Source organism: Parasteatoda tepidariorum, chromosome 4, assembly GCF_982258835.1.
Source record: "Parasteatoda tepidariorum strain Cologne lab strain chromosome 4, Ptep-v5.0, whole genome shotgun sequence".
NCBI lineage: Eukaryota > Metazoa > Arthropoda > Arachnida > Araneae > Theridiidae > Parasteatoda > Parasteatoda tepidariorum.
The window spans coordinates 64764672-64786888 of NC_141758.1; the positions used below are offsets into that span (position 1 = coordinate 64764672).

The 22217-nt window shown below is 28.6% G+C and overlaps 1 protein-coding gene across 1 annotated transcript in view; it reads right to left on the reverse strand.

Annotated features, from left to right (window-relative positions):
- Positions 1-22217, reverse strand: part of LOC107444090 (uncharacterized) — an 89729-nt gene that overhangs the window by 27111 nt on the left and 40401 nt on the right. The window contains exon 2 of the mRNA XM_016058171.4: positions 1492-1625. Within this exon, the coding sequence (XP_015913657.1) occupies positions 1492-1625 (134 nt within the window). The remainder of the gene's footprint in view (positions 1-1491; positions 1626-22217) is intronic.

A 22217-nucleotide genomic window follows, 5' to 3' on the forward strand; every position in this document is an offset into this window, starting at 1 on the left:
TGAAAAGAAGACAAAGTGATTACATCAATATGTATATGTTTAATGTAATAAACGAAGGCAAATTTCTTTCAATACCTGATACAGGAGTTCCCTTTTCTTCCGGATCGGGTTCGAAATCACAAGGCTACGAAGTTGAACATTGTTAGTAGTAAACCCAAAGTTGGGTCGGCTGTTCAACAATGGTAGCTAAATTCATGGTGAAAAATCTTCACTGGTATAGTTTTTATATAATAGTGTGCATATCATGGAATAGCCTGTCCTGTTCCCAGATCTCAATCCCCAGAAAAACGTGAAGGGGTATCCTAAGTAGGGCTGCATGCACCAAAAGCAGTATTATTGAAACCTGGGATAATATTGTAGGGACTACCCTCCCCAGGGACTGGTAAATGGTATGCAGCATTGTATGCATATAAATATGGCGGATATATAGGCTATTAACTCATTTTCGACCAAAGGTGCATAGACGCATCAATTCAAAAAGTACTTTTTATCACTGTGACTTACATTTTTCACTAATTTTATTTTTTGTTATTGTCACGCCTTCTGAAGAAATCTGTAAAATATTAGTAATTCAATTGGAGTAAACACTTTCTGTTGACAAGTTTTTAAACTACTCTATAGTTTCTCGACTTGAAACGGTTGTTGAAAAAAATGACTTTTTGAAAATGTAGAATTATTGCCTTTGAGATTAATCATGTGTTATGATGGATTGATAGTTGCAAGTTCTGTAAATAAAATAGAACAAATTTCATTAAAAAAAATCGTGTTCAGCTAAATGGTTTGTCCATTGATTTGACCAATAGTGCATATAAGTACCATTTTATTCAAGCAAAGTAATTTCATGCACGAAAAGTTCTTTCTTGTGTCTTAATGAATGTACTTTAGGCATATTTCAATGAAAATAATACCACAATATCTATGCTTGACCTAAAATGGATTAACAGTGGAGGCTTTATTTCAGTGGGGCACTTTTCTCCCTCCGTTCCTACAAATTCGATAGACTTTCTACTCCAAGAGGAGCAGAAAGTAAGTCACTCCTTTTGAATCATTTTTATCATTTCTGTTTTTGTTTTTTGTTTTTCGTAACCATTGTTGAACAGCCCACCCAATCTTTTTACGCCTACTAATGTTCAATTTCGTAGCCTTGTAATTTTGAACCAATCCAGAAGACAAGGAAACTCCTGGATCAGTACCCCCAGAGGTATGATTTGTTACAGGAGCATGGAGGACTTTGTGACTTGACAGATTTAACACGGAGAGTCTCCGGCGGCAGGGATCGTACCCACAACCTCTTGGACATGGGCCCAGTGCCCTACCAACCAGTGTATCCCAGCCCTATCATTTCTGTTCTGCTCAATTGGTCTATTTTGTGTGCATTTATCACACGAAATAGAGGTGGCTTTGTTTATGTAGGACACAATGTATGACGATACACGCACTGCAGACAATTACGTTGTATAAAAATATATTAAAAACAATTCCTTTGCTTACCTCCACGGATTGAAAATCCAAGCGGAGCTGTACCCCTTCTTCTTAGAGTGATGACTTTAATGATACTAGCAGCATACGGTTCCATAGTTGCATATTCGGAACGATACCCATTCTGCTGGGGTCCAAGGCCAAAACTAAAAATAAACAATCAATAATTATTAATAATCAGAATACTCTTTTAAGCACAGAAAAGGAAATATATAACATTCATAAAATATAATTTATTTGGTAACCAAATAATATGTATATTAAATGTATACAAAAAATAAGTTCAGTTTCTTTTGGGGGGGATTCTATTGAAAATTCTAACCGTTTTGCCGTTTTTCAAGTTAATTGTATTATTTTAAATACTATGCAAGCTTATCATATAATCCATTAATCATATACCGTCAAGTGTATCTTCTTTTTCTTTTTTTTTTGGAAAAATAGGCAAAAATTAGTTCTAAGTAATGTTTCATTCTTCACAGCATAAATATTAAAACGACAGTAACGAGCATTTTTTTTAAATTCAAAATTTCAATAAAATAGATTATCTAAATAGTAATAATAATTTGACAAAAATAACATTTAAGTAATAGACAAATATTTAGGTTTCCCGGAATAAGTCCGGATTTTTTTTCGGGGGAGTGACGGAGGTTTAAAAACGCATATTTTATTTTTTTATTTATTTTCAAATATAAATATAAATATTTACTGTTCAAGTTCAAAACTATAAGTAACAGTAGACCAAATAAGTATGAAAATTGACATTTAAATAATCCAAAATCTGCATGAAAATCATAAAGCTAACCGAAATCTATATAACCTGATTGGGTTAAAATTTGGGAAAATGCGTGTTTGTTTATAAAAATTAACATTTTCCAGCAAATTGTGGGCAAATTTTACTATTTATTGAAAAAAAATTATAATATCCAATGATTTATATACTTTTTTCTGTTTTATTCAGGTTGGTTTTGATTAAAGAAAGTTTGAATTTTAGCAAAGAGTGCCTAATTTTAAAATGTTTTTTTTTTTAATCCCACTATTATTTTATCAGTTGTATAAATCAATTTTTCTTTTTTTTAAAAAAAAAAATCAAATAAGTGCATAAAAATAACTTTCTTTTTAATCACCTATGTTTATTTAAAGTTGAGCATCTTATTAATATAGATGTTATATAATAGAGATGTTATTAATATAGACGAGTTCTATACCAATCAACGAATTCTCTTTATATCTTTTTCTACCCAGTTTAATCATATTTAACATCAGAAAATAAATATAAATACAAATAACAGTTTTCCAACAGGCGAGGAAAACTCATAAAAACAAAAGCGTGGAACTTAAATTGCAATTCTAAATTTAACAACAAATCAACTAGAGCTGCTTATTATCGTTTGCGTTTGCGGCAATCGATCGAATGTTGCCATTTTGATTGAAAAGAACGGCATCCGGTCACATCACGCAATACTTAATAAAAAATAATAATAATAACTTTTTTTTTCTTTTGGCAGATGATAAAGGAAAAAGTTGGATTACACTATTTTGAACCGGTTTATTTTGCCCCACCTGACTGATTGACCTGCTGCTACGAAAATAATTTCTTTCCCAAAAATCTGTTCGGAAACTGCCTGTCATGCGTTACGTTATGTAATCTCGTTTTTTAACCGAATACACTTTTTAGCTCTTCCTCGATGCTGAAGTTTTGATCAATTGGATGTGGAGAGCTAACTTTCCTAATAATAACCGATATTATTTAAATTTTATTACTGTGCTTTGACTAAGCATCATATTTCTTTGATTTTCATACAAGATGCATAGTTTTTTACTCCCCCCCCCCAAAAAAAAAGAGCATGATCACGCAAATTCACAAATATTCTTTCAGATTTTTCCAAAAGGAGAATTAGATCACATAAATAGAATTGTCAGAGAGAAAATTGCCCCCTATCTTTTTAGTACAATAAGTCTTTTGCTTTTTTACAAGAAGCATAAATGGAGAATATGATAATACAAATAGAATGTGAGAAGGAAAATCTGCACACTATTTTCGAGTTCAATATATCATATACTTTTACAAAAAGCATACTGCATATGCAAAAGGCATAAGCCGATACTTTTATCAGTAAAATCCATTTTTACCGGAACATTTTACAAAACAAAAAATCTGATGTGTCGTTATTTTTCACGAAATAATTACCATAAAATCACTGAATCACTCTAATTAAATAAATATTACTGCAAAAATTGTGGTATAATATTTTATTATATTTTTAAAAATAGATTTTACGATAAAATGGATTTTACGGATAAAGCACCCAAAGTGCAGATAATTTATACCGTAATTTGATCCGGAATTTTTTGCAGTGTTCAGGAGGTACCAACCTTTGTTTGATAACGCTTGTCAACATTAGTTTTGCATTGAAAATGAACAGTATATAAAAAAAGTTATTGTTGAATCATAAAAACTGTTAACAAAATTTGCACGATGGTATGGTTCAGCTAAGCAACCACGCTAAAGTTAAACGAATTTGCACGTTATTGCAGTTCACGTTATTGCCAACATCGGCATTACATCGAAAATGAACAGTACATTATTGTTGAACCATAAAAACTTATTTTGCACGATAGTATGGTTCAACTAATCAACCCCGTTAAACTTAAGCGAATTTGAAAGTTATTCCGGTATTGTGGATCGCGAAAATTTTACAAGTAGATGTAATTTTGCAAGAAATTATTTATTTTACAAGTTGTGGAAGAAAATGGATTAGACCATAAATTTTCTTTAAGTATTCATCCGAAAAATCAAAATTATATCTCAAGCAAGAGAATCGTGATCTTTAGCATTGTTATTTCGCCACACCTACACACTTAAGTGCGGGGAGTGGTCGGGATTCTTTTGAAGGTTTTACCCATTTTCCGAACCATTCAAAGGAATATATATGAAAGAAAACGATGCTTTACCCATTTTGACGTAAATTTCCGTCTCATGATTTACTAGAACAAAAAATGAACAATTCAATTGAAGCTAGCGTGAAATATAAAAATATTTGTTGATTTAGAATGGATTGAACAACTGGATAGCATTTCAATTAGAGTACATAAAACTGAATGGATAATTCAAAGGATAATTCATTTCCATTTTTAATGAAAAAGTGGCTGAACCTGCGCATAACTGAAAGAATATAATAACTAGAAAAATGGATCTAGATTTTATAATTTCTTTGAATGAAAGATTTATTGAAAAACTCAATTATTATTTTTTTTTAACTTTTGAGTTGAATAATTTACGTTTATATGATAATAATGTACTTAGAAGATAAATGAAAAAGTCAAAGAGTTTTATTGAAGGTGCTAGAGTTTTTTTAAAAAAAAAAAACGAAATGGGGTGCATTATTGTTGTAGAAGCATTTATTAAAAAAATCCCAAAACAGCGAAATCGTTAACGAAATTAAAAGAATTTACGTTTGTTAATTATTAACGCATTGCCCATAATTCCTTTTTATGGTACTTCTTATTTATAATTATTTAACATTAATTATAAATAAGTAATTCTTTCTTTTCAATTTTGTAAACGGCAATACGAATCTCATATTTGACATGCATATTGGATACTTTAATCAGTTTCTGCCAATTTATCAACAAATCTAATTCGAAAATAGACATTTCTTTGTGTATTTATTTATGCTGTGTCTTATTAAATTTTATAATTTAAAAAGAAGTTTATTGTTTGCATTCAAAAAGCAATTTATTAAATATAAGTGTGTTTATTAATTACATTAGTGTATTTATTAATAAGTGTATTTATTAAATACAAGTTCTTTCTCACATTTACACAAATGAACTTTTACCTGGACTCTAGATACATCGGGCAAACTAGACGCGTTTTATAATTTAGACTTAAGGAGCGAGATAAATATGCCCGTTATCAAGAATACGATTAATCATCAAGTGCTGAACATTGTTGGAATCTTGGACATAAATTCAATTGTTACAATGTCAAAATTATTTCCGTGCCAAGCTTAACTTGATGCTCTGGAATCTTGTTTTATTCATAATATAAATGCTGATTTCCTTGACATTAGTTCCTCACCACGTCTTCATAACGCGTGGAAATGCATTTTACTCTGATTTGCCCCTCTCGATCACTGGAGTTTTTCTTATTCTGCTTTTTCCTCTTTTTATTCTTTTTCAGTTACTGTGGTTTTTTTTCTAGTTTAGTTTCTTCCCTTTATTTTTTCATTTTCCATGGGCACAACTTCACGCTTTATTTCAAATTACTTTCGTTCCTTTTCATTCATGTCTGGCAAGTCTTGAAAATGGGTGCCTGTTTTTTAGGGCTCGATGTATGCCGACTGCCATTTCCAATTCGTATATTTTTTGAAGTGAATAAAGGTAATCTTACCGCTTCAGTTTCTTGGGATTATTTATTTAATACACTTGTAAAAGTTTTCTTTTAAGCTTTTTATGAATCATAAAATTTTCACTTCTTACAAAATTTTAACTTTCAATAAATGTTTGATAATTTGCATTGCGTCTCTAAAACGTTACGGATTTGTCTACTCTTCAAATAAAACAAGAACTACCAGTCAGCATTTTTTTTTTTTTTTTTTTTTTTTTTTTTAAGCTAGAGATGCTCACAAAAAATAATTATGGTATTCCTATATACGTTTAATTGGCTTTAAAATTTGCAAAAATTGATATTTTGTAAAAATTGAAAATTTTGTAAAATTATTTGTACCCTTTCTCTTCCAAAACTTTTATTTTTTTGAAGCTGAAACGAATAAACTCATTACCACCAAAAATACCAAAACCTTAGAAAACTCGGAAGTTCATAATATTTTTTTTTTTCAATATATATACAATTCTTAACTCATTAATTTTGTGTAACATCCCTATTTTTGCATAAATTAAGATTTTTATTAATTTTTGAAAATACTCGCGAAATAGAAAAATTAAGTATTCTAGGAATGCCTAGAGATCAAACAGATTTAGGAAGACCCATTTTCGATCATCAAGCTGAAACGAATAAACTCATTACGAAAAATACCCAAACCTTACAAAGCTCGGAAGTTTACAATATTTTTTTCAATATATTTTTTAAATTGTCATTTTTAATTCCTTAATTTTATGTAACATCCCTATTTTTACATAAATTAAGATATTTATCAATTTTTGAAAATACTCGCGAAGAGGAAAAATTAAGTATTCTAGGAATGCCTAGAGATCAAACAGATTTAGAAAGACCCATTTTCCATCGCATTCCATCATCAAGCAATGGTAAAAGAATGACCCCGTATCGTTCTTTTGTTTATTTCTTTTCACAAGGTCGTTCGTTCTTCCTAGACATGAAATTCCTCTTAGTTTCAAAGCGAGTATTTCCTGAAAAAGGCGACATGAGTTATATTTGATTTTTGCCCAAAGGGGGTACAAGATAACTGAAAGTTATAACTGTTTGAAGAAACATAAAAAAACAATCGTTTAACTGATGTCGATAGATATTGCGTTTACACAAGGAAGTCACTGAACCCCTTTAGTGCCCGATAAATCGATTAAGACTTTTAATTCATGATTTTTTAAAGGTTGTAGAGTTTGTCCGAACTGTGGCTGGTACTTGCGATCAGAATTTGTTAGAGAAAATTCATGTTTCTCTTTATTATATTTCCATTACTCCTTTATACATTTATGTATATTTCGTATTCTAATTTGATTATCCGGTTTTATGCAAATAGTTATTTTGCGATGCGTCAAGCTAATTAAAAAAGAAAGTCACCAGTATCTTCTAAACAGCCTGACACTTTTTAAGTCTTTTGCATAGACCTCACGTACCTTTAAACTGATCAGAAAATGTATCACTCATTGGTCAATTAATATGATTTATTTCAAGCAATCTGCAATAAGCTGGGAGTATGAAGATTTATAGTAAATAACCTTATAAAACGCTTATTGTAATAAGTCTTAGTAAATCCAATCTGATTTAGTAATTCTTCGTAAATTTCTTAAATTGCTCAAAAACTTATAGACAAATGTTAATAAGTCAGAAAGCTCTTAGGCTGAATAAAAAATACTGGAGACTTCCATTTAGCTAGGCATATTTCAGAATGGCGGCGATATTTACGAAGAGACAGATTTTTTAATTAGTTTACGATATATCTATTGGTATTATATTATATATGTCACAAAAATTTATGAAGGAAGGACTGTAAAAACTAATATCTAATAATTATCTTCGGTTAATATTAGATCCTTGTAAACAAGTTTAGTTTTAGCTTTGTGAGAATAAATTCAAAAGAAATTTTATATCTTCATTACAAGAAAAAGTTCACCAATCCTTAAATTAGGTACACTTTTTGTCTGCAATAAAAATAGATTCATTCTGATAAAAAGTGTTGTTATCTATCAATTAAGTAATTTATGTGGTAAAATATTTTCACTTAATCTTAAAAACAACTTTAATTTCTAAACAATTATTATTTACATCCTAAACGGTACGCCATGTCCTTCCTATTCTAAACCAAACACATAGAAATATTCTGATATTCGGAACACCATTCTTTGCCCTTCTACATAGAATCAACCTTATATTCTTAATGAAATCTTACTCCATCTTCCATATTAATTTTCTATGGAGAGACTTCCATTATTTACTTACTTGCTATTCTACCCATACCTTATTCTATTCAATTAACGCGCAGAAATATTTTGATTCTCTTTACGTTCGGAATACCATTCTGTGCCCTTCTACATAGAAACAGCCTAATATTCTAAATGTCATCTTACTCCCTCTTCTACATTAATTGTATATGGAGAAACTTCCTCTAATTATTAACTTGCCTTGCCATACCCTATTCTGTACAATAAATGAATAGAAATATTCTGATATACTTTCGATGTACTTTCGGAAAGCCATTCTGAGTCCTTCTACATAAAAATAGTCTGATGTTCTTTTTATTCTATAAGTCAGTCTAACCACTCTTTTGCAAAAACTTAACTACGAAGAAAGTTGTTTACATTCAGATTGTTTACATTGTAAATGACATGCTAGGCCTAAACGCGTAGAAATATCGGATGTTCTTTAAGTTCAGAATAAGATATATATTTTCTTCTACATGGAAATAACTCCATACTCTTTTTACTTTAAGCATCATCCCACTTTCGATATACATTCGAAAAGCCATTCTGAGTCCTTCCACATAAAAATAGCGTAATGTTCATTTTATTCTATATGTCAGTCTAACCACTTTTCTACAAAAACTTAACTAAGAAAGTTTTCTCAGATTGTTTGCATTCTAAATGACATGCTAGGCCTAAACGCGTAGAAACATCTGATGTTCTTTAAGTTCAGAATAAGATATATATTTTCTTCTACATGGAAATAACTCCATAATTTTAACTTGAAGTATCATCCTACTTTCAATATCCGTTCGAAAAGCCATTCTGAGTCCTTCTACATAAGAATAGCCTAATGTTCTTTTTATTCTATATGTCAGTCTAACCACTCTTCTACAAAAACTTAACTACGTAGAAAGTTTTCTCAGACTGTTTACATTCTAAATGGCATGCTATGTCTACACGCGTAGAAACATCTGATGTTCTATAAGTTCAGAATAAGATATATATTTCCTTCTACGTGGAAATAACTCCATACTCTTTTTACTTTAACTACGTCCCTTTTTACATAAATTTTCAACAGAGAAATTTTCACGTTATTTTCTTCTTTTTTTTTTCAAAAATGAATTCCCTAATAGACTTCACATTCTAAATATCATCTAACACCCCATTCTTTCCAAGAAGACAAAAAAGGCACACGAAAAGAAGTTCATGATAGAGCATCGTCTTAATGACGTGAAAACCGTCTCATAATGAACGACTGTAGCGTTACGTCTCTAAATCGTACATATGAAGCGGAAACACACTTTTGACTTCAGTTCCGTTTCACGCCTTCTAATCCGAAATAATAACATAAGTTTTTAAACTGACATAAAATAAAACAAAAATGATATGATTCGTACACAAAGTGACAGATGTTGTTTGTGAAGCAGATGATGAGTATGCGACTCATGTTGATTGTTCTACAGGTGATTAGTACGCCGCGCGTTACACAAAGTAGAACACGAAACGATTGAACGCACTAAAGTGACAAATATTTGCAAGTTGGTAGTTAAAAGTTCAGGTCTATCACAATAAAATAAACAAATAAAATTAGAAAACTTTTTGCATGTATGGAATTAAAAAGCAAGAGTTTAAAACTGAAAATTAGAAAACGTTTTTTGAAATTCTTTCATTTAGAATCGTTTGGTACATTTTTTTTCCTTTTGCTAATACATTTTTTATCTAATTTGCCTTATTTTTTTATGCACTGAGATGTATAAGGACGCTTTGGAGTAAAAGTTTTTAAGTATATTCCTTGACGAAAGTTCGAAATTGAAAATTGGAAAAGGTTTCTAAGCCTGGCCGTTTGTAGAATAGTTTGCTAAAACAAAACTGTCATATTTTTGTCACAAATAAATGTTATTTTTACTTATATAAATCTAAGTCCATTCGATTCTTACTTTTTGTATAATAAAAGCTTAAAAATATATCAGAATTTTGTTATACTTCTTAAACTCTTTTAGAAAATACTATAGCAGAAATTTTTCACTCCTTTACAATAGGGAGGCAGATGCATTAAGTGTATATGTTTCTTTTTCCCCAATAGAAGCTATTAATAATTTATAATGATAATAATAATAAAAAGAAGAGTCTCTGTTTCTATGTGGTTCTCTTATAACTCCAGAACCATTTGGGTTAGCGTGCTGAAATTCAAACAGTGGGTGCAGCCTCTAATCGTAAATATCGTTCAAAAATTTCAGTTAATCCATTCGAATTACATTAGTACACCAATCATTATATTTATTTTCGAAGTATTTATGATTTTGCTCAAGAAGGAACGTTTATTTATTGTGAAAAAATTGCAAAAAAAAGTAAACAAATCATTTTATCAAGGCATTACTATTTTATTCATAATTTATTTTACTTCCATGTTTGCAATAATTTTACATGAATAAATATTAAGACATTAATTCTTTTAGCTTTCAAAGTTAACAATACTTCATTTGCTTCTATGAATTTATAATTCAGCATCGAATTAGTTCCTTTAATTACAATTAAATATTTTAAATTTGTTATTTAAATAAAACTAATAAAACCATATTTACACACCCTTCTTTGTGAACATATGAAAGAAAAAAATAATAATTAATCGAAACAAAAAAATATTTAAAAAAACTTCATTCAAGCTCTTAAAATTTTTTTCCTCCAAAGTGAAAAAATACCCACTCAGCGAAAACAAAAACTTTTACCGTCTCCTATCGTTTTTCTACCGAGAAATATTCGCTTCAGAGAACATCGTGTTTTCCGAGTACTACAGAGAAAAAGTATTGATTTTCGTAATAGTCGAGATTAGTTTTCAAAGTACTATAGATACTTCGCCATCTTCTACTCGTATGCGCCATTTAGCCCTAAAATTCGAGTTCAAAGTACTTTTCTCCATTCATCAGAGGTCATTTAAGCAATTTCGACCGTAATGCATGAAAGATTAGGATAGAAACAGACAACCTAATCGCAGAAACCATTTTCTACATGCTTTTACGGCCAACGAAAAAAACCCATCTGTAAGCCTTGTCTGGAACTTTTCTAAAGTGCGTGAGGCATATATGTGCACGCGAGGCACCACCCTGTCGCCCCTCTTCCACTTCCTGCATGCATGAACACGCATTTCAGTGTGCCAACAGGCGAGTATATTATAACCCGATGTAATGAAGAGTACGTATAAAACGCACTCTGACACTAACAAAGTAGAACTTTGAAAATTATTTGACTCATCGTGCTTGCTAAGCCTACCCAAGACAAAATTCTTGATGATATCATCAAAGAATTATGATGGTTTATATTGGCTTAAGTAAGATTCTTGATAATCCAACATGTGTTGATGCTCACCATCGTACAACAATTTCCATCTAGTTTTGATGGTTTTTGATGGCAAAACAAGTTTCCATCATTGCAAATGGAAAATGTTGCTTTATGTTATGATGGTCAACCAACATGTTATGTTTATTAATGTTAGACCAACAGCAACCATTAAAATATGATTGAAGATATTGTTTTACTATTATAATGGTTTAACCATCATGTTATGTTCATAATAAGCGAATACCAACTTTAACTAGAAAGTCAAAAGGATAGAATGGCATTAATTCATGAAAGCTGATTTTAAAAATAAACTAATTTTGTGAGTGGACAGGAACCGTTTTGTCTTTAGCAGCAACAGGGCCAACCTTCCTTGTGTAATAATTCTCGGGGGCTTTATTGATTTGTCAAAACTTGGTAATATGCAAAATGCCACAGATGACGATTTAATCTCCATTTTTGTGGAAAATGGATGTAAACCGTTCTTTCTCCTTGATCTCCATTTGTCTTTGGTGCGAGTCCTGTGACTTATATGAAATAATATCGAAAGATCAAACCTCAGAAATGCAAGAAACAAGACTGGTAGCTATCTTGGGTGCGAGTTCAACGCTAATAGAACATGATTTATATGAAATATTTAAAAATGATCAAACAAGAAACAAAACTCGTACTTAGTTATCTTAGGTTCAAGTTCAATGTTTATGGAATGATTTATATGAAATAATTAAAAGAAAAAAAGGATGAAATCTTAAGCACACGGTAAAAGAAACTGATAGTTACCTTAAGTACAAATCAAATGCTTATGGAATATGGTTTATTATAAAAACAATAATAAAGAATTAAACCCCGGACAAAATAGTTATCTTAAATCCAAATTAAATTTTTACGGAATATGATTTATATAAAATAATAAAAAAAATCAGAACATAGGCACACAAAACTAAAAATCTAAGGTGCCGGTTCAATGCTTATGGAATATGATTTCCTGAAATTATAAAGATTCAAATTTATGGTACACGAGACAAAACTAACAGTTATCTTACGTACAGTGCACAGTTAAAAAAAAACATACGGGACAACTTTTGATCTAACGATCTGATTCTTAAGTACTGGAACACAAACATAAATTTCATGGGGGTAACATCTTAATGCGCTAATTAATTTATGCAGACGATATTTTAAGTTACGAAATCAGACACGAAAACTAGCTTTCTATGAGCAAGCATGAATTTTTTTTCGGTGGATTTAGATTCATAGCCCTCATTATAAAGGGTAGGTAAACACAATCTGGGAAATATGGTCTCAATAATTTGGTGATGTGAGCGGTCGAAAGTTTGCACCCCTTAATGTTAATTTTACTTTTTACGTGTTTCGCTATATCTAGCATTTGCATATTCGCTATATCATACAATCATTTTTTATAATATTTCTTATTATTTTATTTGATAAAGGTAAAAGAAAATTGAATTGTAAGGTATACAACTTTTTATATCATTCAAAAGAATGCAATTTTATAAAGCAAAGATTAAAATCTTAGCAAATTCGGTCGAATATTTTCTGAGAAATCTATATTTTAACCATACAACTTTGTAAAATTCGATTTCTCAGGAGTTATTCTTCCGATTCTGCTCAAGTTTTTCACTTTGCCAAATAAAACTACATTCTTTCAGATGTTGCAAAAAACTGAATATCGTACAATTCAAAATTTTTCCAACTATTAAATAAAATGATAAAAAATATTAAATAATTACTATACATTATTTTTTGCATTGAATTATCTTTGAATAAACAAATTTTAAAATTATATGCAAAAATTTTCTTAAGAATTATTGAGTCTTCCTCCTATGTTTAGAGAGAAAGGAATTCATATCCGTCGAAAAGAAGATATGTTAATTCAGAGAATTTACGTAGAATTTACCATAACTTAAGATATCGCCTGCACAAATTTATTAGCATATTTGAGGTCACCCCGTGAACAATTAAGTTTGAGTCCTTGTACATTAAAATCCGATCATTAGATCAAAAGTTATTTAGGGTGTTTCCTATAATTTTTTGTTAACATAATATGATTAAAGTTATAATTTTAGCATCAAACTTTATTTCGTCAAATAACCATGACGCAACTAAATCTTTATCGAAAGACTAGTTTTTTTAAGTTACATTAGGAAATTACATTTACATTACGTTACATTAAATTACATTTACATTAGGAACAGTTTGATTCATTTAAAATCATTATCATCTAAATTAAACGTCTGATTTAAATTGATCTAATGCAATATGACGAATGAAAAAAGTTGAAGTTCTGAAATTATACGAAAAATTAAAAATACTATACTTGAAACTAGTTAATCAATTGCTTTTTCAATTTTATTTTACAAAGAATCTTTTTTTTTTACATATTTACATTCTACTAACCGTACAATAACTCATTAATCAAGTAAAGTGTAATTTTGTAGGGGATTTTGTCCCCCAGACCCTCTCCCAAAGCTATGCCCCTGATATGAAGTAAAAAATGTTTAAAAATTAGTTACGGGTAAATTATAACTGCTAAGACAAGTTGTGAAAAATATTTTCTGCAACTAGAATTTAAGTTTATTGAATAACAACGCAATTAGAGTTTTTTTAACAATATTAACTATTATTAACTATTTCATTTTTGTTTAATATAAGTTTTATTTAATGTAAGTCAGCATGTAAAATCATGCAATAAAAAACGACTTATTTTTGCAATTATTAAAGAAAAATATCTTCTTTAAACTTATGCAAATTTTGAACTCTAGAGTTGAAAATAGTCGCGATAATTTAAACAGATAAGATGAAAAATCATCATAAAAATTCCCTGTTTTAAAATAGAATAGCCTGTTGTAACTAGTCTACTTTTATAAACTGCTTAAAAATATACCGATAGTCTTTGCAGAACTATAAATTCTTTTTATAAGCAACCTAACTACTAATTTCTTTTAACCTAAATATTGTTTTATCATAAGGATATATGACCTTCGCTGCTGTGATAAAAAATTTTATTCCATTTTTAGAAAGCACGTTGTTTGCAAATATAGAATCACAGATAAAACCAAACAGTTTAGCCACATTAATATTCGAAGCGATCTCCTTGTTTTCATTCCTGTCCTTAGTTTGGCAGCACACGAAGAATATAAATATTAAGCATTACTATTTAACTGGACCAAAAGGTTGAATAAACTTTTATGATTATCGTTCGAATTCTAATGTACGAAGTTATTGTAAAAGGGATTTTGCATTGATCAAGTATTTTATTATTATAAATTATGACTAGTATGCATTCGTATAGTTATTTTTAGTTTTATAAGCGATTTTTGATACAGGCTAAAGTATCATGATATAATATATCCGTTACTATTGTTTACTACTCCATTTCAAACGTAAGATGTCAGATTATACTTAACTATTAATTTATTTTCTATTTTATTTTATGCTTATTATATATGAGTTTTAAAGAATAAATTGACTTTATTATTTTTTATAAAAGAAAATTATTAAAACTATTTTAAAATTTTATATAATATTAATGTAGACTATTATATTACGTAGTTGCAGACTATTTATAATTAAAAAAGAGTTATATTAAATGCTTTATTTTGCTAGAAAAAATATATCATATCGAAATTGGAAATTAGGAACACTTTTCACAGAATGCATTTTAAAAATAATCATTTTAAAAAGCGTTTCTGAATATGAAATCGTGATTGTATGTAATTACGTTATCCTATGAAAAAGAAAGTTATAAAATATTTTTCTTATGATCTAGTTCAATAACTTCTTTGAAAACAGTAAAAGATTAACTTGGATTTGGTGCAATAATACAAGGTAACTTAAACATTAATTTAACAATAAATTGTTGCATTAATGTATTAGGGATGTAACGAATAGTGATTTGGTTGAATAATATTTGGTTTGGAATTTGATTTGGTCAGCCAAATATTCGCTACATCCCTAATTAGAATGTACTGAATATATTTGTATGAACATTCTTCAATCGTTTTTTCAAACAAAAAATTCGAATATTGAACTAGCAAATATTACATGAAATTAATTTTCAAAATATATGTTTGACGCATATAACTGATTAGTTACCATAAAAAAACTAATCATAATGTTAATTATGCATAGTCATTACAACTAACAATAGAAAAAAAATACGTAGTCTAGGTCAAAATATTTCATTAGATAGTTTTTTACGACAAAAAAATTTGATGAAAATTTAAATGGTATATCAAGAAGAGGAATCAGAGTGATCATCCTTAACATGAAACTCCGATGTTCATGATTGAACCAAAGGATTTAGCGTTGAACAAAATCAAAATTTCTTCGAAAAGAAAATCTCTGTTGCTTAATTAGTTGCATTCGTATTCTACTAAAACAATACACTAGCCTCCTATTGTTAATGTAAAGTAAGAACTGTAAAAATTGTCTTCTAAATTTTCCACCTAGATAAAAATCACAATTATAGAATGATTTCTTACACAAAAAAATGTTTTAATAAGACTTAATTTTATTAAAATTTAAAATATTTCGTAAAGATTCTTCTAAAGGGTGAAAACGAAAATAATGTTTTGAGAAAACGATTCTATAAATGACATAGTTTTAAAATCGTTTTCCAACTTTGTCTATTAAATTAGAAAAAAAAGACAATGTCTAGGTCACACAGAACTTCATTAGATAGTTTTTTACGTCAAACAATTTAATGTAAATTTAATTGGTACATCAAAAAGACGAATCAGAGCGATAATCCTTTACACAAGACTTCGACGTTCGTGATTGAATCAGAAGATTTAATGCTGAAGAAAAATACAAATATTTAGGAGAGAAAATATCTGTAGCTTCATTTATTCTGTCTGCATTCTATTAAAAATAATACACTAGTCTCCTATTGTTAAGGCATAAGAAGAACTATAAAAATGAGATTTTTTTCAATTTTTACCAAGTTAAAGTCTACAGCTGTAGAATGATTCTTTAAACAAAAAGCGCTTTAAAAGGAGGGAAATTTAATTATTTACTGAAAATGAGTATTACAAAGGAAGAAAAAACAACGTTTTGTGAAAACGATTCTATATATGGTGTGGTTTTAAAATCGTTTTCTATTGTTTAATATTTAATTCCTATTTTTATTTTTTTTAATTTTTAACTTTCGAGTTTCTTTTAACTAACTACAGCTTCGATTTTTTTTAAAATTTATGTTTACATGCCTCATTTTATTTTTTAAAAAACCGAGATTTTTACGTAAGAAAAAAAGTAATGTTTTGAGTAAAATTTTCTAGTAATAGAGGAATTTTTTATAGTAACTTCAATTCAAACTACTATTTTTTTTCTCAAATTTCTGCTGTTTTTCTAGTGTTTAAATTTTTCTCAATACATTATACATCTAGAAAATAATTTGATCTGCCTTATCAAAGAAAATATAATTTTAAAGTGAGGAGAAGTACAGTGCACAAAAAAAATAACTTATTATTTTATTTAATTTAATGTTTTATTTAATAATAGTCGAAAACATTTTGAATAAGATATATACAATTTTCGTGCATCATTTTAAAGAATGTAATTTTACATGGTAAAATATAAAATTTGATCGAAATGGGTCGAATAGTTCCCAAGAAATCAAATTTTAAAAATGGTCGTGTTTTCAAAATGCGATTTATTGACTTTAATTACTTTGAACTTTGACACAGTCTTAATTTTATTATATGATACGCAATTAGTACTTAACCTATAACTAGTTTATCTTCTTTTAAACAACTAGATTAAAATTATAAAAATACATTTTCCCATAATTTTCTATAAAAACAATGGAAAGAGAGAGAAATATAGTTTTCTGAAAAAAAGAAACTTAGATATTTTTTTGTTGTGGCACTTTAAAATATTCAATAATTTCACTATAAAAATAATTGAAAAATATTAATAATAATTTTTTTTCTATATTTCACTAATAATCCGTGAATTTTAAAACGACTTTTTTTATACGAATAACTGCAATTTAATAAATAAAATTATTTTTTGTCACTCTTGTTTTGAACAGAATTGACAAATTGATATGATGAATTGAAATTACTTTATTATATTATATTCTTTTTAAATTTTTATTTACTATTCTGCTAGATAGGATTTTTTCTGATTCTCTTATTTTTAAAATTTTATACGCATTTTTATTTGGATTATTGGCCCAAAATGCACATTTTTTTAAACTGTCACAGCTAGAACTGTTGAAATTTTTCAAAATATTTTAAGTAATACCGCACGGAGTAAAGCTGGAAAGAAAAGTTCCAATTTTAAAATTGAAATTTCAATAGTTTGTGTGATTTTTAACAGATTTCCTCAAAAAGAGCAAGCTTTTTCCTTCTTACACAGTAAAAAAATTACAGATCTAATTACAGTAAAAAGTACAGGCACCCAGAATGCCGATATTTCTTCCCGTGGAATCCATTTTACTGGAAAATGTTACAGACCAAAAATCTGATGTACCGTAATTTTTACAAAAGTATCGTAAAAATTTAGCTGATTTTTACAGAAGTATCGTAAAATCACTAAATCCCTCAAATTAAATAACTATTACTGTAAAAATTACGGTATATTATATTACGGCAAAAATGGATTTTATGGATGATGCACCCTAAGTGCCAGTACTTAGTACGGCAATTTGATATGGAATTTTTTACGGTGTCCTTCCATAGTAACTTTTGCACGAGATACTAAAGCATAAAAAAAAAAAACGTATTTCAGACGATTTTTCAATATAATATAAATTCTGAAGCGAATGCAAATTTATTTATTTTTATTCTTCATAATTCGAAGCTTTTGTTGAAACTTTCTCAGTTCCATTTGTTCGTGTTTTCTCTTCCAGCGCCCATTGTTCTGGGTTTTGTTTTACCATCCCTTTGTGAAATTTAAAGAAAAGATTGTTCGAAAATCGAAAGTATCAAAGGTTATTTCAGTTGACTCACAGCATTATGTTTTCTGAATGAAAAAAACAAAACATGAATGAACATTTCACACATACAATGCAGCAGCTGTAAGAACAAAACCTTTTTATCTCCCTTCAAATCAAAAAAAAACTTTTTTTAATATTTTCAGTTATGTGAACAGATGTTTATCACGTGGAAAACCTTTTACATAACAGATTATATTCTTTTTTAGACTGTGTGATGATTATATTCTATTTGTCAATGTCTGATAAGAAAGTCTTTTCTTAAAACTCTTTTACTTTATGGAATTTTATCCTGTCTAAGAATATTTTGGATATCTCTATATACCATCAAAAAAACAATTGTCTTACTGTTTCGTGCATTCTCATAAGAAGAAGAATCACTTTATACTATCACTACTCAACGAAGAAGATTTAGTTTTCTTGGACTGACATCAGCAGAAAATTAATAAAAATCACAAAGGTATTAAGTAGTAAATAACACTTGGGAAGAAATTTCTTTTACAAATATCTGATCTTACCTAATTCGGATGCGAAGATATTAAATCTGAAGTTAATAATGCTCTTAAAGCTACAGATTTTTTTAAAATGCATTTTTAGCTTATCTTTTATCGACAAATGAAAGTTTAGAATGTTAAAAGAGGGCTCCGTAAATGTTGCCACAAACTTCTAGAAGAGTTAGGGCACACCATGAAGATTACAAGTGCATAGGAACCCATGCCCAGGATGTCGTCCCAAACGGTCAGGAGCGCTTCCGTATTGTGACCTGTTCAGAAGCACACGAAAAAAAAAAATTTTTTTAATAATGAAGCGACACTAGCAGCGTATGACGACGTTTCCTATGAACTTTTCATTCTTACGAAAAGTGCATTTCGTTTCATACACGGCTTCCTATGCACTTTTAATTCTGATGATGTGCCGTAAATTTTGAGCGATAAATTTGATGTGCCGTAAATCTAGAGGTTTGTTACAACATTTTATGCAACCGTCTGTTACATATAAGACTTTTTTATATAACAGAGATCGATACTTTCGTATTAGATATTTTATAAACATTAAATATTATATGCTTTCGTATTGCTCATTTCGATAACAATAGACTAAAAACATCAGTTTAAAAAAACTGTAGCTTTTAGAGAGAAACCAATAGTAAATTTGAAATCAGCAATAAAGTAAATGAGATTTGCTTAAATCTCAAAATAGAATACAAAAAGAATGTGTTTCCCAGTGTGATTTATTTATTTAACGGTATCTGGCATTAGTATGTATTTATCATTCATTTTTAATACTGTTCTCTGTTATTTACTTAATAAAGTAAATAAGTTCTGTTTAAAAAATCTAAGAACAGAATACAAAAAGAATGCGTTTCCCAGTGTGATTTATTTATTTAACGGTATCTGGTAATAGTATGTATTCATCATTCATTTTTAATACTGTTCTCTGTTATTTACTTAATAAAGTAAATAAGTTCTGTTTAAAAAATCTAAGAACAGAATACAAAAAGAATGCGTTTCCCAGTGTGATTTATTTATTTAACGGTATCTGGCAATAGTATGTATTCATCATTCATTTTTAATACTGTTCTCTGTTATTTACTTAATAAAGTAAATAAGTTCTGTTTAAAAAATCTAAGAACAGAATACAAAAATAATGTGTTTCCCATTGTGATTTATTTATTTAATGGTATCTGGCAATAGTACGCATTCATCATTCATTTTTAATACTGTTCTCTGTTATTTACTTTTTTAAATTTGATAATTATGATTATTATTCAAAATTGGAGCTGTAAATTACTATAAAGTATTTATTTATGGATGTAAAGTAATGTTATGATATTGCTTTATTATACAACATATTTTATGATGACGATATTTTTATTAACTGTTTAAGAATTGTTAAACGTTAAAAAAGTTATAATTATTTTCAAGATTATGCAAGATTATGTTCTATCAACGTATGCGATTAAAATTATTAATACAATTGAAATAATTAATAAAACATTATTAAAAAGTAAACTTTTGCATTATTGCTGAATAATTTCCTTAACTAAACATATTTAATGATTTTTTACCGAATAGCAAAAAAATAATTACAAATTAAAGAAAAACAAGTTTACGGATGAAGTTGCAATGTCAACCTTTCAAAATTAGTGTTTAAATTTTATCTCAAATGAATCGAATAATAAATTTGCGTAAACACAATAAAAAATTTTAATTTTGATGCGTTATTTTGTTTTTCATCTAGGATCAAAAATAAGCCTGAAGCAATCAGCAATTATGGGGATTGGTGAGAAAAGGATATTGAGAAAAATAACAAAAAATCATTAATTTTATCAACAACAACAAAAAAAATAATAATTGGTACAAATAACAATCTGAAAAAGCTTAATTTATTGCATTTAAAAAATTGCTACGGTCAGCTAAAAGTTGTGTTTTGCGTAGGGTTTAAAGTCAACGTTTTAAGTGGGAAAAGAAACTAGGCAAACAATTATCTGGTGTTGCCATATTTTAATAATAATCTTTCTGAATTCGCAAAAACGTCACAAAGCGCCTTTTTTCATTGAGCCACTCGAAAATAATAAGAATCACAATATTTCATTCAAAGTTTTCATGAGAATATTTGTTGTTTCAAGCCAAGTAGAGAAGAAATCACGCAGCACTGCAGATTTTTTTTTAAACTTATTTCTCTCAAAAAATTAATGAAAGACTAAAAAATAATAAGAGAAAGTAACTGAGAAATAATGGTAAATGACCAGTGATATTTCGATAGCAATGAATTTCGTTTGAATGCTGCGAAAAGAATTCTGGTAAAATTACCGTATTGTATCGTATTAATTTCTGGTAAAAAAATTCTGATTAATCAAAACAAAGTAAATGGTATTTAAACCATTCATTTGATACTTTTTTTTCCACACAAATGGTAACATTTTCCGAAAGTTCTAGTTTTCAAAATTATAGTTCTTATTACCACATATTAAGTAGGAAATACAAAATTGAAAAGTATATTTAACCGAATAAATGGTATTGATGACATGCTCTATAGTATCATGATAAAATTTACCAAATTTTACCTCATTTATCAAGTATTATAAAACCATACTTTTATAGTGTTTCCATAAAGTCAAAAACACAATAAATTTTACCATACTCAAGTTGTATTGGCCACACGTTTCTTATCAGTGAAAAAACTTTAAATAGGCGATAACACGTTTCAAACTAAAATTCGTTTTATATTTATGCCTTAAAGAAAATTAAATGTTATAATTTTGACTCAAAAGTTTACTATTGAAGTCTGTTTTGACTATTTTCAAAAACAAATATTTTCAATTAGGCTAAAACACCAAATCAGCTACAAAGACAAATTTTTACCGATATCAAATTTCGAGTTTTGGGAACAATTTTTTCACAATTTTGCACCCTACTGAGCAATATGGAGTTATCAATATTCATTCCAAGGAAATCGAAGTTCATGACGTAATCCGCATCCAGATTCGATATTCTTATTTGTTTTCTTTTCAAAATCATGACTGAGCTTAAATAAAAACTTGATAATGTGTTTACGAAAAACCAAAAAATATTCCACCCAATTAGTATGCATGCACCAGTTTCCATAATAACCGTTATGTCAAACACAGTAGAACTTTATTAGGCCTAATAACGCTGCAGTTTCTGCTTCAACGGTTGTGAGCCCCGTATCCTCGGGCAAATCCATGGAACACATTGTTAGCGACAACCCACATTTTCCGATAAAAGAAACTAACAGTTTTCACTGCAAAAATATTTCTCTAAATCGTCAAAATAATTACTTTCAAAATCCAAAGAGCTTACATATTTGTAGGTATTTA